This window comes from Pimephales promelas, chromosome 8 (genome assembly GCF_988280905.1).
Source record: "Pimephales promelas chromosome 8, fPimPro1.hap1.1, whole genome shotgun sequence".
NCBI lineage: Eukaryota > Metazoa > Chordata > Actinopteri > Cypriniformes > Leuciscidae > Pimephales > Pimephales promelas.
The window spans coordinates 8,177,727-8,196,606 of record NC_142776.1 but is presented as its reverse complement, the minus strand read 5'-3'; the positions used below and the strand labels follow the sequence as shown (position 1 = coordinate 8,196,606).

Sequence of the window (18,880 nt, the reverse complement as noted above, 5' to 3'; positions counted from 1 at the left end):
ACTTCACACTACATTTCCCATAATCCCTCCAGGCTCACACCCAGGGCCGTGCAGAGACCTCTGGAGGGGCAGGTGCTCAAAGTATAAAATGGGGCACATGGAAACAAGGCTTTATAGGGCTGTGCTCAAAATATCAATACAGTAATATATCAATACAGATGATTCTGCATCGATACAGCAGCAAATGCATTGATGCAGTTTTGAAAAAGAACCAGAACAGAAAAGACAAATTTAAAGTTTAAAATTAAAGAAAATAATTGATGTGCTCTATATATAACTCTGGGATTAGAAACTGAAGCATCTTAAGTTGTTCCAACCTGATGGCTTTTTCTTCTCTGTTATACAGAATAATAAAGAACAGCTGTTATAGTGAACTGTATAGGACAAAATCAACGTGGCCCATGTTTCGTGCAGTACAGTATAGTTTTATTGAATGGCATATCAGCATCTGTGGCTATTTTCATGGCAAAAACTGATTTACAAAAATACAAGAGTTACATTTTATACAATGAAAATAAAAAAACAAAGCAAACAGAAACAGCAATTAATACTTTTTTTTAAAAAATTTTTAACATTAACGTGATGCCTGTTCTGGTAAATTCTTACTTAAGTCCTTAAGTGAGTTTGCTGCCTTTGCTGTTGATGTTGTTACTGCTGCTGCTGATACTGCTGGAGTTGATCTGAGACTGTAGACATTAAAATAAACAGAAATATAGGGTATTAGCTGAATAAACCATTTTTATGTGACCATGTCAAGATGTAAAGATTGCTGACAGTGTTTGGAACTGGCTCACTAGTTCACTGACCTGCTAAAGCTACAGATTCTACCCAGGCTGCTAAAGTATATAATACAATAATAGTATATAATAGTAATGTTACTAGGGCAGATGTTCACAGAGGCTTCTGCACACAAAACATAAGATACTAACTGGTAAGACTATGTGATAACTTACCAGAGTTGTGATAATCATTTTTATGTGAAAATATTTTTTTTTAATAAATACTGTAATAATAATAATAGTTTAAAGTAAAAAATAATAGTTTTTAGTCAAATAACACCCCTCCACGCCCGTGAAACTTTTCTCCCTCAAACAGCAAGCTAACGTTACTTCTACAGCCTACACACAGCAATACAAACAACATCTCTCTGCATGCTCTCTTCACGTCGTTCTAGTAAAATAATAATAATAAGTAAACAAACATCAAAATCACTTCGCTGAGAATAAAACACCACTTACCAGCAGCCGCAAGAGTTGAAGATATCCTCTGGGAATGCGCGATTGCGCGTAGCCGCGCGAAATTATAAAATGCGCGTGCAGCGTGAGGAATCAGGTGAAAGGTCATCATGTGGGTCATTTTATTTACGGCTAAATTATTATTCATTCATTTTACTACTAGTTAGATGGGGCAGGCATCCACAAAAGTGCCTTTAAATACAAAAAAAGGAGAGGAAATTTTGTCTTGACAAAAGGGCACTTTGGGCACCAAGGGGCAAAAGGGCAGGTGCTCGAGCACCCAACGCCCCCCCCCCCCTCTGCACGTGCCTGCTCACACCTGCACACACTCATCTATCATCTATTCATCACACATGTTCAAATTCATTTCATCATCTCTGTGTATTTAGTGCCTTCTTGGATGCCCTTGGTTGGACATCTTGGATGCCCTTGATGTAAGCTGAAACATACCAAACATTCATTTCAAAGTGAACTATCCCTTTAAATGTCAGTTCATATATGGTTGTTTTAAAACCTACCAACATATTTTGCATGTCTGTCGTTGTTGAACTAAAACTTTTAATACTTTTTAATATATTTTTTTCCTCATTTAATCCTTTTTTTGTTGAAATATTGGTTAGTATCTTTATTAAACTACATCTGCAGCTAAATTGTGCAACATTACAGCTTTGGACACTATATACAAGTGTGGCCTTCTTAGCACCTTCTAAACACTTCTAACTATTTACAGGTATACAGTTGGGCTATCAATATCAAACAACTAAAATAATATTTATGCGCTAGAGGCCAGTACAAGAATTACACTATATCCTAATTAAAGAACAAATGGACACTGGTGTAAAAAAAAAAAAAAAAAAATCAATCTGTAGCAGTTTATTTATCCATGTTGCACATCAATACACCGGTATAATACTAATACTTTTACTACAAATAGGACATATTAAAAGGCATAACGAAGTACACACGGGCAAGGCAAGTGATAAACCCTGTAAATGTTAAAATCCAATGCACACAACATAAGTAAGTAGAAATTCACACCAGAAATTGGTCAATCCCCATTCCGCTTACACGTGATCCACTTCACGCAGCACAGTGACAATCATTACTGGAATTATTACACACTACCCAATGATAGTGTCAATCAAAAAAGCAAGCAACCCAGGTGAAAATGCAAAAGTAACACAAAACATTACATTTTTAGAGTATCTAGCCAACTAAGTAATGCATCTGGTTACATTTTAGGGAGTAAAACAATATTGTAATGCATTACTTTCAAAAGTAACTTTTCCCCAGCACTGTTTCTAAGTTCTAAGACACAACAGAAAGCCCAGTTTGATTGAACAGCCCCTGAGGTCTCCTTTTGTGTCTCTACAGAAGAAAGAAACTACACAAGGTGAGCAAACGATGACAAAATTGTCATTTTTTGAGTAAACTCAACAGTTGATTGTACACTATTTCAGTGATGGGTCTTAAAGGTGTGCGGTCCCTTTAATTAAGACAGAACTTCGTACATTCCTGTTAAAAAAAGCGGCGTTTTAAATGCCCGGTTGACGTCATTAAACTTTTTAAGCGGCTCGAGCGCGCGCTGAGGGGAAGGCACACGCGCGCGCTATATGCTGCAGATGCGACTGGACGGGTTCAGGTTTGCGGGGAATAACTACAAAATCAACCTTCCTTGTAAGTTCATTTCTCATTCTTTAAATGGATTATTGTTGCGGCGAATATGGTGAATGACTTTTATAATATGAATGTTTTAAAGATAGCAGAAGCATAAGTAGTTCGCTTGAGATCTGTTGCGTGCTGTTTACAAAGATGTTTTACGCGTCACATTTATTCTATAATAGTCATGCTATATTTCACTAGTGCTATAGAATAGATAACAATCAAAAGAAAACACTCATTTTCTAATATGTTTGTTGTAAAACATGTTCAGAATGGCAGGTGTATAGGTGAAACTCGTGCATGCGCGTGCATGATCGCCGTGTTGTAAAGTTAATAGGCGACTGTTGTTCAATTCACCGGGCTTAAGTGTTCCGAGGTTTGCTGCACTTTTCTGCTGTGCATGAGCCAAATCTATTGACCCAGAGCTCAGCCACCGTCCCCAGCAGTGACACAGACAAAATAATGTTCATAATGATATTGCTGACACTGTATCCCGCGTTTGCTGCCCTTGACAGAGGAAAACGAGAGAACAGCGTGGCATTCTGACATTCTCAGGCAAGCTAATGTTGTTTTGCTTTAATAACTGTGGCTGCCAGACTCTTTTCACAGATTGTAAATCCATTTGCTTCTGAGAATTTCAGTCAAATGTGAACGTGATAAATAAGTGCACCTTTATGCTCCACATGATTTAATTAAAAATGAAATTGCACAATTAAACCAGCTGTACTGACGTGAAATGAACAGTTCACATGAAATAAAAATTCTGTAATTTACAAACCAGCCCAAGGCAAGCTGCTCCTATCCACACAACAAAAGCAACTGGTATATAGAGCTATACACCTATCATGTGTAGCTCTACACCATAAAACACAATAAAATTGTCCATTTAGCTTTGTGCAAGTCTTCTGGACCCATACCGTAACTTGTAGAACAGATGGGAAAATCCAGAAATCTATCACTCAGTTAGTCAAGATACAATAAATGCCATTTGACATTAACATGATTGACATTTGTGATGCTTAATAACTGTCCCCAGCAGAATAGTGTCAAACATTTGTGATGCATGACAGCTTTCACATAGATCCAGAGAGACATGCTGCCACAAGGAACTCAAGCGGCCATTTCAAGCACACGATATGTTTATTTTATATCATGGATTATAGATTATTTGAACTTATTTCACATCTGGGTAACATTCTGGGTATTTACATGCTAGATATGATAAATCATATTGGGCTGGTGCAATGCCAGGGAAGATTTTCAGTGAATAACAATCCATTTCTGCCTTTCCCCCCACACAAATCTATAAATGGAAGTATTACAACTACTTGTATGGTACTTTTCGGAGATTCAAGTCACTGGTGACAGTGGTGCATCATTTGTATTTACTATCTTGTTTTTTTGGGTTTTAAATGGCACAACGCTCAGTAAATTACAGCAGAAATATTATGTTCTGGTGAACTATTCCTTTCATTTTCAAAGGCCTTTCATGAGGATGCATATATTTGTACCATATTCTTAAAGAGCCATGTGTCATTTGCATAGGCAAGACATTTACATAAGGCTTTGAATGCATTTTAAATTCATTTGGAATGATTATCAGGACGAGGTTTTTTTTTTTTTAATTAACACTGATCTGCAGGTGTCATCCCATTAAAATAGATATTAAAATTTAACAAATCACATAAATGATTGAAGTTGTCTTTCATGCAAACTGTATGTAAATACCCTTACACGACACCAATGTCTTGTATTTCTTGGAAATTTCAATTGAATTTTAGGAGAAAGCATGAGCCCTGTCAGCGTCACATGCTTCAATGTCTGATTCCATAAAGTATACAAAAATGTATGCTGTAATGTTATGATCCTCACTAGGTATTTCTCATATAAGCACATGTAAAATCCTTCTTTGGAGCCATGTCAACCAGGACATGTAATCTAATCATAATCATTGCTGTCAATAATGGTTTGCTATAATGCTTTGCTTGTTTTGAAGATTTTGATCCTGTACTTAAGTGGTTTGTGTCCAATGCCGATGTTTGGTTCTGTTCTTTATTGGGTTTTGGCATTGGATTTGGACTCAAGAATGGTTATGATTTGGTCTGATGGCCTTCATCGAATGTTGTCCCATGGTAATTACCGTGTCTTAGAAGAACTGATGAATACTGGCCACTGATTACTTCCTGCTGTTACAGGCTGAAAGAAGCAAAACACACACTTTTTAGGGAACATGTTCTTGTATAATGAAGAGCTTCTTCAACCCTTCAAAGTGTGAGAATGATTTTAGTGTTCAGGTTCAGGAAGAATTTGAGTAAGATTTCGATTTTAAATATGAAGTGTATACTCTTTTCGATTTTTCACAACATTCCATGTTTAAACAATTCTAACAATATTTATGTCTATTTCCCTTTAAAACACTGTGGTGCTATCTAAACATACTGTATGTGTTCGCTGTACCTTTTTGAATCCATTTCTTCACCTCAGTAAAAAAGCGTGTCTGATTGAATGGATAAGTGTAAATTGAATGTGAGAAAAACAATGGCAAGACAACATGATTTTTCATTGTTCTCTTCACAAATTCATGAATGACTCTTAAGAGCTATAGTTCTTTTAATGAATCCGCCTCACAAAAGCTATCTGTATGAATCAGTTTGATAAACCATTCACTAAATGAACTGAACTGAACAGAGAACAAATAAACAAAACCTAACATATAAACCTATAAACAAAACTTTCAGAATCTGAATTCAGATGCACATTTGAATAATAAATAAATGAATAAAAAAATGAATAATAAATATTAAATGTACAGAAATATATAAATATTATCATAAATGTTACATTCTCACACAGACATATGTTTTAACCCTGCAGGCTCACACACTCATGATAAATTACACCTCAAATGAGACGTAATATATTGAAATAATTTGAATGTCAAATGAGTTTTGTCTAGCGAGATCTGAGCCTCTGGATTTACCCTAGATTAGGTTTGTTTTTCCTTAGTGCACAGGGAAGTATTTATTGTGTTTGCCAGCAAGTTTTACCCTGAGCATGAGCAAATTAGCAACGTGTCCTTAGTTCCTCAATGGAAACATTCATGGAATACTAATTTAGCAAAAGTTGAGTTATTTCCTCATTGAAAGTATAGCTTTTATCACCACATGTTTTGCAACTTGCATGCAAATACATATGAAAATATTTCAAAAGATGACACAAATTCATCCTTAACAGATGTTTCTGGCATTTTGATCTTCAGAAACATAGAAATTACCATACGCATTTTGAGCTCTGCTGTTGTTTTCCAGACATTGATTAGTTACTCTGTCCCTTAGCTGTAATTGTCAACATCACTTGTGCATTCACAAACAGCAAAATAGAAAAGAACATGTGCAACACAAAGACTGAATGCTGAGCGGGTTCATAGCACTTCCATTCAAAACATCCAGGCAGAGATAATCACTCAACGGCATCTGATGCTTCATTTCCTGTCAGAGAATCAGCATCGGACTTCATGTCTACGTGCTGTCTCTTCCAAATTAGATTGGACTTTTTTGAGCTTTAAATTGTAATTGACTGGAGCAGGTGCTGCATGAGCCTAATGAGTTGTCCATTTGATTCCACTCAAGCGTAGAAACCAATATAATTCTGTTTTAAATGAAAATGTGGATTTTAAGTAAAGCAACAAGCGTAAAGCTTTTGTATGAGGAACAAGCCCGTTACTTATTTACTGTAGCTCACAAATCCAATGATTCTTTACAAACCTGTCCAGCACAGTGGTGCTCTATCGATTTAAAAATAAATGAGTAAACAAGTTATGGCCAATTCTTCATTTTTATTTGCCTGCTTAATGTCATTTTGTTATTAGTAATGTTGGTATTGATGCATCTGGGTATGTGTGACTTATAACACAGCCATAATAAGCATGTGCTTTTACAGATGTGTGTGATTATGGCAATATGCTGTATAATTATATACGTGTGAGGTGGGGGTGGCAGGCAAGTGACCTAGAAAAAACGCTGTAACACATTACAATAAGGTCTTTTTGTTGACGTTTGTTAATAAAATGTTCATGTTCTACCTTGTAGACCTACTCATGCATTAGTAGATGCTGTAGAAGGATTGTTGATTCTTAGTTCATGTTAACTACTGTAATGTTAAAGGAGTAGTTCACTTTTGAAAAAACTTTTGCTGATAATTTACTCACGTCTTTCTTTCTTCAGTTGAAAAGAAATTAAGGTTTTTGATGAAAACATTACGGGATTTTTCATAATTCACTTCAGTGGGAACCAACAAGGTCCAAAAGACACTTTCAGTACAAACTGCAAACTGTTCAAAGGGCTTTAAACGATTCCAGACGATGAATAAGGGTCTTATCAAGCGAAACGATCGCTAATTTAAAAATAAATAACAAAGTTTAAGTTTTATAAGCTCAAATGCCTTGCTCTGTTCTGTGATGCACGTTTGTGACTCTCCTGTTCGAACTCGTTCATCAAAATGAACAAATTTTTGAAAAGATTCGTTCATTTTGATGAATGAGTTCGAACAGGGGAGTCACAAACGTGCATCGCAGTACAGAGCAAGGCGAACATTTGAGTTTATAAAACTTAAACTTTGTTATTTATTTTTAAATGAGCGATCGTTTCGCTTGATAAGACCCTTATTCATAGTCTGGAATCGTTTAAAGCCCTTTGAACAGTTTGCAGTTTGCACTCAAACTGTCTTTTGGACCTTGAACCGTTTGGTTCCCACTGAAGTCCATTATATGGAGAAAAATGCTGGAATGTTTTCATCAAAAACCTTAATTTCTTTTCGAGTGAAGAAAGAAATACATGGACATCTTGGATGACATGGGGGTGTGTAAATTATCAGCAAAAGTTTTTTTCAAAAGTGAACTACTCCTTTAACATATAGGCTAAAACCTTATTGTAAAGTGTTATTAAAATATCCAAATTGAACTGCAGAAATAATTCCAGAACACTTCCCTATCTGTCATTGTCCAGCCAAACATATAGTCCCTCCCTAAACTCACACTATTGGCTGATGTGAGACAATGTTGCTATGTTAATCCGGGTGCACACTTTGCGATGTATTGTCGTTCTTTACGTTTGTTGGCAGTCAAACTGTACGAACATGACCATCACGTCAGGGGACTGTAATGTTGAGACGCGTTAAAAACAGACGCACACAAGAAGAGTCGTCCTGAGTTTTACATCATCAATCAATGACACGTTCGGTGATGTGAGCTGCATTACACACGGGATTGAAATGATGACTACGGAGAAATCTTTAACTTTCATTTGTCACGGCCAGTCTTGACAAATTCATGGTCATCGTTGGAGAAGTCACACTGCAGGACTTGTCAGAGGCACATTTTTATTGCAATGGTCATTGAACGGCTGTCGGTGAACATGTCAAACTAATGATCAAAGACTTCCGATTTTAGCCTAGGATCAGAGGAATCTTTTAAGATTTGCAAAATTTGTCTCAGACAGCCAAATCGTGACCAAAATCGCACAGTGTGCACCGGGCATCAGCATTCTGAAACAAGCAGTGCCTCGGTCACTTTTCAGTGAAATCGACCTACGAATGCCTTGCTTAGTTAAGCTGGGATTGGACAAAACGAAACATTTTACAACAAGGAAAAAAATACACATTTAAGAGATCTTTCTCAAATTATTCCTGTTTTGACTTCATGACTTCAAGTCATCCTTAACCTTTTTGAAATTACACTAAAATATGTGTACTCGGCAGAGAGCATCTTCACTTCCTTTTTCCAAATTCATATGACTATCTTTCTTCTCAGACTAAATGTTGTTTTATTAATAAAGTTCGGGAGGAGCACATTCAGATAATCTATCCAATTATTACGAGAAGAGTCAGAGCCTCCCTAACCCAAATCATCTCTCTTGATTATTCAAGGGGAAAATATGCATATAGTGTACTATATCTTCTATGTAAGTGTGAATTTGTGAACGGAGATGTATTGGAGAATGCACCACTTACTCTTCTAATTGTCTTTGAATGGAGAACTGTCAAGCTCAAATGACAAAAAGCACTACGAACTTGAATGTACAGTCCACACATTCCAAGCCTTCTTAAGCCATAGCTTTGTCTGAGGATCGATTGCATGTAACATGTCTGACCACTATGTGGCAACTTTGAATACATAGAGGGGTGGTGATGGTGCAGTGGATAAGACACATGCCTTTGGTGTGAGAGACTGTGAGACACCAATGTGTCCCTGAGCAAGAAACTTAACCCCTAGTTGCTCCAGAGGCGTACGACCTCTGACATATATAGCAATTGTAAGTCTCTTTGGATAAATGAATAGATGTAAATGTAAATGTGAAAGATAAATTTGCGCTACAGAAGAGGGGGAGATTAAATTCAGGGTTTGAAATGAACTTTTTCACTCAAGCCAATTTCTCTACTAAATTTATCTGCCAATATTATGCTTTTCCCCCCCGTTATGATACCATACAAAATGAAAGAGTAGTCCCACAAACTGAATCCTGGTTGCAAAATTCTTTGCAAATAAAGCCAAAAACTCCTAAATGAGTGTTTAATACACATTTAAGCTTAGCGGACATGATATAAATTCACAAAAGTTTTCTCAGACCCAAGGTGTCTGATAAAGATAATGTAAATCATGCATGATGATAATAATATTATGCCCTTCATCATTACTGTATAGTGATGGCAAAAGGATTCTTTGCTCCTTAATGTTTTTGTGTGTGCACATAGCAATCGATCTCTTTGTGCAAGTGAAGACAAAGCATTAATGTTGAATGGTGAATCAACTGACTGGACTGCGTTACAGTTTTAACACACACTTTTCAGCCAATCAGTATTTAGACAGACCATGGTATGATTAATTGTATTGAGTTATTTAGGAAATTATTTGGGAAAACCACTAATGTGGTTTTTACATGCTGATTAATTGCCTTAGATGATCGTTTAGATGCTGTGGGGATCTGTTTAATTACTTGTATGAAAAGTCATTTGGATGTGATTCACACATCTGAATTATAAAAAAGGGACAGATTTCATTAAGTCCTATTGTGTCTCTCAAGTGGTCTCAAGGATCTGCATCAGACTTTTTCTGTTTTTAGTTTTCTGTGACTGATCTCATAACTGATCAACTGGAGTGAACAGCTGGTGTGAGTTGAATTATTTCATGCATTTATTGGTCAGGAGGACGTGATATGACCTCCCGGGAATTTACTGTTATTTTGATCATGGTTGTTGTCCAGAAATGCCCCCAGTTTTGTCATTACTGCAGCATAATTCTGTCATAGTCTACGTGAAAGGAAGTTATTAAAGCCTGGTGCTCATGGTCACAACAAAATAAAAATGATTTATATAGTGCTTTCTCCTCAGTGCTATAATTAAGCATTTTGACACTCACTGAACCCTCGTGAAATTGTTGTATTAGCCTTTTGATGGATAAATGTTACCTAAATAAGCATGACATATTACACAGCTATTTACATTTCACTTTGAGAATGTTTCTTCATCCTGATCTTGAAGGCTAATGAACTCATTTCCCCTCAGTAAACTGGCAGAAATTTCTCTCCTCCTTTGAAGCTTTGTTTTTCCATTTCTATACCATTAAGATAGATTGAAGGGGTGGTTTATTGCGATTTCACTTTTTTAATTTTAAATAGTGTGTAATGTTGGTGTTGGTGCATGAACATTATCTGCAAAGTAGCAGCGCTGAAAGTTCAGTGACAGCAGAGATATCGTCTTTTAAAAATCAGGAAGTTTAATGCCTACAAAAATGACTCAAATGGGACTCCAACAGGTTTTATACGTCACTAACCCACACATTTGCATCAACCCTCCCTCCGGAAAATGCAAAAAAGGGCATGGCCATATATCTGCGGCTCATCGAGTGTGTTGTGTTTACCCAGCTGTCAGGTCTTCTGTGTTCAGGCTTCCCACGGACGTTATACTTCTTTAACAATGGATACAATTTATGTTTGATTATGTTTCTGAAAATTAAAACCGTAATTTAGCTCTCTGTGCTGCGCATTTTTACGGAAGACAGCTTCCAGAATCTCCACGAATTCAATGCCGGATTCAACAAGAAACTGTTACTAAAACATGAAGCAGTTCCGACTTTAAAACCAGAGGCAGCAGTTGTTGGGCCACAACCTGTAAGTAGGCTAAATCATTTTAAATATATTTGCATGTATAATTTCAGACGTAATGTTTTAATTTTATCAAATGCCAGCGCTGGCTTTATAGCCACTTAGTTACACTATTTTGTGTCTATGACAAACGCATACAAACATTTTGGACCTGAATTTGTATATGTACTAATTTTGTAAATGTATTTTTCATGTATACAGTACATATACTTTATATTTTTCGATTTGATCAAGAACGTAAACCAATGCCAACGCTGTTTGTGTATATAGTAGCCAGTTAGTTCGATGTTATTGTGTAAAACAAAATGTAGGCAAATTACCATTCAGAAGCGTTTTGTAAAAGCTGTGTTTCGGGAGGTTCTGCTTGACTCTCTTCACGTCTTTCTGGGTCTGATTCTGGCTCAAACTGATACCGAAGTATCGACACCATTATACATTTGACAGGAACATATATGCAACTTTCGCCCGTAAAGGTAATGGGCGTGAATAGGGATGGGTATCGTTAAGGTTTTATCGGTATTACTACTCTTACCGATACCGCTTATCGATCCGGTACTTTAATGGTATTCTTATCGGTTCTTTTTGTTTTTTTTATTATTTATTTATTTATTTATTTTAAGAATTAAGAACATAATTAAACTTTATATTTTGAAATGTAAAATAGAAAAAGCAAAACGAAGAAAAATATCTTTTTGTTATGCAGCAATGTGCAGGCTTTTTTTGTTTATACAAAAAGGACACATAAGAAAAAAAACAAGTACAAACACAAGAATACAATTAATAAAAGATACAAATTATATACAAAGTGTTTTAATTTCAGGGAGGTCTACAAACATATCTTGTCAGGTAATTGTTTCTGTCTGAAAAGAAACCTAATCAAATATAAAATAGCACTGTAGTTTATCATAGATAGAATAATGCTTATCAAATCTAAAGTTACTCATTCAAAAGCTGTGAGAGATTTGCTCTGCCTTTTGTTGTTTGATTTGCATTAATGGCTGAATCGTCAGCAGGTTTAGACTATTAAGACTGCTGCCCCTTTAAGACCGAGAGCAAATCTAATCGGTAACTGAAGCACCATCATTTTCTCCCTATTATTTACGTCCATTTAAGACATAATTGTGTTTAAGTGAATAAACTGTGTTTAAGTGAATCTCAGAGCTGGTCATTTTGACATTTTTATGTATATTTGATAGTTAAGGACGCACAAAGCCCAAGTATAGGTTACTTTTCTTGTCTCGTTGGAGTCCGTTTCGGAGCGTGCACCGCCTTGTGAACAGCGTCTCTTGCGCAGGCTTTTGTGTTTTTAATAGCCATTTTCTTCATCTTGCAACAGTAGAAGACAGCATTTTGCAACGATCGCTGATCGTGCTGATTCTGACGGTACGTTTGGGTTTTAGGAAGAACTGACAGCGCTCCGCAGTGCTGTGAAGTAAAGGAAGTTGAGCTGGACAGATCGTTTCGTTTTTTAACGGTTTTATCTCAAATATCTTCTTTTTATAATCTTTGGAAGCCGAAATACAAAATATATTAGAATAATACCCCAGATCTAAAGTGTAACCACGTTGAATGTTTAGTTCTGTCCTCATTGTCACTCATTAAGCAAGGGCTGTCGTGTTGCGTGTGCTGTGGCTTATTTGCGTGAGAGATCGCTCTCTCTCTTCTGAACTGCGAATTGCAAATTTGCATCACAGACAAATGGTTTAATTAAAATATAGTTTATATATAGAAATGGCTGGCGATATAAACATGTTCAAGATAACGTCTTTATAGGAATAATAAATAGTAGCCCAACTTGCGTGTATTTACTTAATTTCTCCAGTACCGACAGCAGAACCGGTAACGTCCGAGCTTATCGATACAGCGGTCTTTCAAAATTCAGTACCGGGGCCCGTTTAATACCGGGTTTCGGTACCCATCCCTAGGCGTGAAGTATCCGGACAACGTGTACTACAGTTTAGCCAATCACAACACACCGGCCCAAACTAACCAACAGTGGTGGAATGTAACGAAGTACAAATACTTTTTTACTTTACTTAAGTAAATTTTTCACGTATCTTTACTTTACTTAAGTAGAATAAATAGTGCACACTTTTTACTTTTACTTCGTTACATTTTGCAGCAATTATTATACTTTCTACTCCACTACATTTCTAAAACTTCTGTTACTTTTTCATTACATTTTCAGATCAGTTTTTCCCTGCCAAAACGTAATCTGACCATCCGTTCGTTGCACGTTGTCTCACAGTGACGTTTGGATGCCATAGATATATCAACCCAGTCACACTAAATGCGTAAATGCGCACGCAGTGTGTTTATCGTGCAATTTATATGCGAAAATTATTTTTCACGAGCATAGGAAATGCACCGTGTGTAATATTGGTTAGGATTATGGCAAGCCAAGAGGTTCAGAATTACACCATAAATTAATCGCGTTTACTGCCAAACATAGTTATTAATATATAGTAAGGATAAGCATGATGTGTAGGCCTATATTGCCTAATTGCAAGCTTGTTTCAGAAATGGTGACAACATTTTTTTTTTCCATAATAATTGAACATCATTATAGGAGTATTAGGTGGAACGATGTAGAATTAAATGTTTTATTAATCATTAGAAAAAAAATAGACATTAAGAGAATAAATTGTTATGCAAGTACTTTTACTTTTAATACTTATAGTACATTTAAAATCAGGTACTTTTTACTTTTTACTTAAGTATGGTTGTCATTGTGTTACTTCTACTTTTACTAAAGTAAATATGTATCTGGTTATTTGTACTTTTACTTAAGTACTAAGATTCAGTACTTCCTCCACCACTGCTAACCAATCTGAGCCCACTGCCTGTTTCTGAGGGAGTGGTTTCATATAATCAGGATGTAAACCGGTCGTTCAAATGACAGAGGAGAAAGCGGCTTACAATAAATGTAAAAAAACACGAATACATGTTATACTGCACCCCATAAACACAATCATGCAAATTAAAAAAGCAGTAAACCACCCCTTTAAGAAGAAGAAGATATCAATAGCAGCTATAGGCCTTGGGACTAAAATAGTAATGGTTAAGGGTTTGTAGACAGATAGTAGATAAGCCTCCAGAAAAATGAGGGAAAATAGAAACAAAAGTATTATTATGAAGCTAGTTCACTATACATAATTTATTTTTCAAGTGAAATCTGATCTGTTTGTTCAGGCAATATTTGGTGTATGTACATCGGGTGCTAGTAAGGACAGTAGGAGATTTTCTCAGAGCTGTCAGTGTAGAAAAAGAGGAAGGAAGACTGGGAGTTTTTCCATGACCTTGTCTATCATGACATCTCACTGCATTGCTGAACTCAAGCAGACTGATCTCATGAAGTAGCGTGTGTATGACACGCCAATTCATATTTCCATTTTTGGCGTGCTATCAAGACGCACAATCCTTTATCAGCGTGTTTATGAACGCCGTTGACTTAACGTTATTACTGTATATATAAATATTTGACTTACCTCAACCCCGTCCCTAAACCTAACCGTCACTGGGGTTAATGGCATTTATGACTGTTCCCTTACCATCCTAGGAAAAAAAAAGATCGCTCCCCAGATGTAGATCTACATTTTGCTTCGTTTTCGCGCGGACATTTGGCGGCATGTACAGACATGGTAATCACTCGGACGTTAATGGCGTAGACATACACGCGGATAGCTCGAAATGCGTAGAGATAACACTCCACTTGACTCAAAAGTGGCGTGTATGTTTACGCAAAAGTCATGATGTCATGTTGACTCAAGAGACACTTGAAAGAACATAAGTGGTTGTGTTTTACACATTCATGTGTACTTTAAAACTGCTAACTCATTCACTCATTTGCTACTCACTAGATAGTGAACATTGTTCGATAAATGAGGAAAGAGAGAGAGCGAATGGACTATATTGCACACTTTGCATTTTTGTTGTTGTTGTTGTTGTTTATTAATGTTTTATTTTTGTATTATCAAAAACTAAATGGATTTGCATCAAATTATATTAAAAAAAATGTATTGTCAGAGCAAAGCCTAAAAATAGTCACACTAAAATGACCCTCCGTAAAGGCAGAAGTATGAGAATTTAGTGTCAAACTAAATCCAGGACAGTGAAGAAAGAAATGTTTTAAAAGATCCAGTCTGACAAGCATGAGTTTCAAAAAATCAGAGGTGCTTATAGGAACACAAGCTGTGCGCGATGAAAGGCATATGGTATTTTCGCTTAAGAATGTACTCAGGAAGAGATTCAGGGAAGGTGAATAAGGTGTCCACCCTGAGACTTCCTGGGAGTGTCTCTCTGGGTGCAGTCCAAATAACATTGTAGACTTTGCCCGGAAAGTCTATTTTTTCTCCTGGAGACGCCCATTGCCTCCTTTAGAATGCATGTTTCCTCTCTAGGAGAAAACAGGAAGCATAACTCTGGGGATAGAGAAGTGGAATGAGGCTGAGATTAGCAAAACTATAATCCCTCAGAGTATTGTGCTCTCGTGACTGATATTTTGCATTACTGTTGTTGAGGGAACTGTCACATGTCTTTACTGGGTCAATTTCTCTTTTGACTTCAGCAGCGTATTATTCGTGTTTGCTTGTTTGGTTCAATTCCAAATGCTTTATGTTGAGGAAGTGCTGTGCGGCTGCTCTCATTTAACACTTGAACTTATTATATTTGTTCTATAAAGGAAACTATGCCAACCACTTAGCTTAATCTGCTTTATGCCACCAGGACAGCACAAATAATAAATTATCGAAGAATTATTACATACAACAAAAAGAATTGGTCATATCAAGGTTATTGCTTGTGGTGAGGAGTGACATATGATTGACAGCTGATTGACTAAAATTGCTTGGCCCTCTCTGTTTTCAACAATGCTTTTTAAGCGTTTGGCCAAATTGACCTTGAAATGAAGGATTTATGAACCAACCCTGTATAAACCTTAAATGCTTATTCTGGCCAAGAATCATCCATCAAGGTAGGAAGAGCCCATCTGAATTGCATGTAAAGCAAAAAGAGTTATTTTAGTGGCTGGTACATTTGAAATGAAGGGCTGGCACAGCTGAAATTAATGATTGTCACATTTAGTTAGGATTCATTTCATTTTCATAGGCTTTTATCGACTGTTTACACAACACCATTTTCGACTGAAAACGTAAAACTTTTTATGCGTTTTGGCCGTTTATTTACACGACGGTGTTTTGGCTGCCTGAAAGGCAAACTTTTGAAAGTGGCTTTTAAAATGCAAGTTTTTGAAAATACTCTCTGTGTAAACAACAAAAACATGAAACTCTGAAGACGATGATGGCATGTAAGTGTTTAATTGCCATCAAATGGACTGGCAGCGGAATACAGTGTTTTTAGTCGTGGATCTGTGTGAATTGGGATCGTTTTGACAATGGTGTCGTCTGTGCGCGGAAAACTCAAAGGAAAAACTTATCCATTTTAAGCATATCGTTGTTGGCGTGTAAACGTACGCTCAGTTTGTTTCTCTTTAGTGACCTTTTCCCTTTGTTCTAGTTTCCCACCACTATCAGTTGTCTTGGATATTTCTTGAATGAGCACAACTGGTTGTTAATAAATTTGTTACCTTGTGTATTAAAGTTCCTCTGTTTCTCAGATAGACTGGCATGGAAAAAAAAAAACCTCAAATAATGCCAATACCGGTCCAGGAACAGCTACAGAAATTACATTTCTTTTACTCAGCATACTCTGCATTTCTTTACTCTCCATAGTCTTATACATCATTGACCCTAGTTGTTCCTCCACAGCACTTATCATAACAGAATTGTCTCTTGTAAACCGTTCACCTAAAATTGAAAATTCTGTTGTCATTTACTCACCCCAAATTACTTTCTTTTTTTTTGTGGAACATAAAATAATTTTTTTGAGAAATGTGGTATTTCTTTGTCAATACAAAGAAAGTCAGTGATCATCAAACCTGGTTGGTTACCAAAATTCTTCAAAATATCTTCTTTTGTGTTCTACAAAAGAAAGAAAGAAAGAAAGAAAGAAAGAAAGACAGGTTTGGAACAAAATGAAGGTGAGCAAATTAATGAAATTTTTTTTATGAACTATCCATTTAAACACATCAGGCCGTGTGTGTGTGTGTGTGTGTGTGTACTTGTGCATCTATGTATCAATAAAGTCAGTTAAAGGACTGTGGGCTGTCAGTAAGGTTAACTTAGGGCCCTTTCACACCTACCTTGTTTGATCCGGACTTTCTGACTTTTTTAGTTTGGTCCGAATCAAAATTGTAGGTGTGAAACCTTCACCGGACCACAGTCCGGACCAAACAGATGAAATTTGGTCCGACGAAAAGAGGTAGTCTCGGTCCGGATCAAACTGAAAAAATGTTTGGTTCGTTTCTATTGTGAAAGCATGTATGCATGGTTCAGACTTTTTACAGGTAGTTCTGGTGGTTTTCACATAGCCGAAAAAAACAGAAGGTGGCAGGAAAAATGAGCCGTGGTTGCACATGGGGAGATGAGGAGATGAGGTTTTTGTTTGAAGTATGGTCTGATGACATAATAAGAGGTCAACTTGCAGTCTTCTCCTCCTTTCCTGCTGGCGACGATAAAGTGTTCCTACGATGAGGACGTTTAATTGGCGAATTTGAACTAGCCTTGTGTATAGTTGGTGCATTATGCCATAAAAATAACAATATAGTTGCAAAGATATGCGTCTGTTCGTTCATGTTGCCAAAGTTACCCGCCGAATTGACAAAACGTTAACGTCAGACGCACGTCCATTTACAAAACCAATCAATCTCAAGATGCAGCCCACATAGATGATGACGACAGGATGCAAGTATGTTGTGTAAATTTCTTTATTGCAGTGTGAAACCAAACCAAAACTTTCTGAAAGTATAAAATGTATCAAAACGTGAACTTTGGTTCGGACCTTGGTGCGGACTTTCAGGTGTGAAAACGCCCTTAGACCTTTTAGACCCAGACCCAGATCAGACCGTGTGTGTGAGTGTGTGCGTGTGTAATATTTATCAAGTCAGGTAATGGACTCTGGGCTGTCGCAAAGGTCCCTTAAAGTTAACTCAGACCTTTTTCTCTTCTCACTGATAAAAGTCTTGTTTGCATGCAGGCACAGTCCAGTGATGTACAAGCCAGGGTTTATTCCAGGTGAACCGAGCGCTATGTTTTGACTGTTGACAATCTGTTCAAGTTCAAGGTGTTGAGTTATGAGGTGCAGTGTGTTCAACTTCTGTATTGAAACGATTAATAATGCATTGTTTAGGATTTGTCATGAAATGTATTGCATTTTTTTCATAAATTTTTAACTGCAGGACTTTGTCAGTGTATGAGATTGAGATGTAAATTCTGAATCGGTACTGGAAGTTGCTGTGCTTTTGGAATTTTCCTGTGTTCCAATAATATTTCTCTGGAGTGGTTTGTGTTTCCATGTTATGATTAATCAATATTCAGACTGAGAGGGTGCATTATTTTATTATGCTTTGAGAGAAAGAAGTAGAGAGAGCCAGAATACTGTGAGGGGAAGAGTAAATGTGAAATGGAAAAGCAAAAGAGTGCACAGTCAATGTGATATTATGGGAATAATGTGGAGATAAAGAGCCAGCTGTGCAGTGCATCCATCATACTATAGACTATAATGAAAGTTTAATGGTTACCTTTAGATGTCAGGTGAAATGTATTACAAAATGTCTTTTTTACATTATTTTGTCTGGATTTTTTTTATTTATTAGAATATTTGAAGGCAAACAAGTATTTTCCATGTTCAAAGACCATTATAAAAGGACAGATATCACACAGGAGGAAAATGTGTGCCATGCATGCCCCCTCATTCCTTAGCATGGTAACA

At 36.6% G+C, this 18,880-nt stretch overlaps 1 protein-coding gene across 3 annotated transcripts in view; it reads left to right on the top strand.

Annotated features, from left to right (window-relative positions):
* The first annotated feature begins 2,813 nt into the window (after positions 1-2,813).
* The window catches only part of gulp1b (GULP PTB domain containing engulfment adaptor 1b), a 58,547-nt gene continuing 42,480 nt past the window's right edge, over positions 2,814-18,880 (top strand). For all 3 annotated transcript variants that reach the window (XM_039689439.2, XM_039689436.2, XM_039689437.2), the window contains exon 1: positions 2,814-2,912. In XM_039689439.2, the coding sequence (XP_039545373.2) occupies positions 2,849-2,912 (64 nt within the window). In that variant the 5' untranslated portion in view covers positions 2,814-2,848. The remainder of the gene's footprint in view (positions 2,913-18,880) is intronic.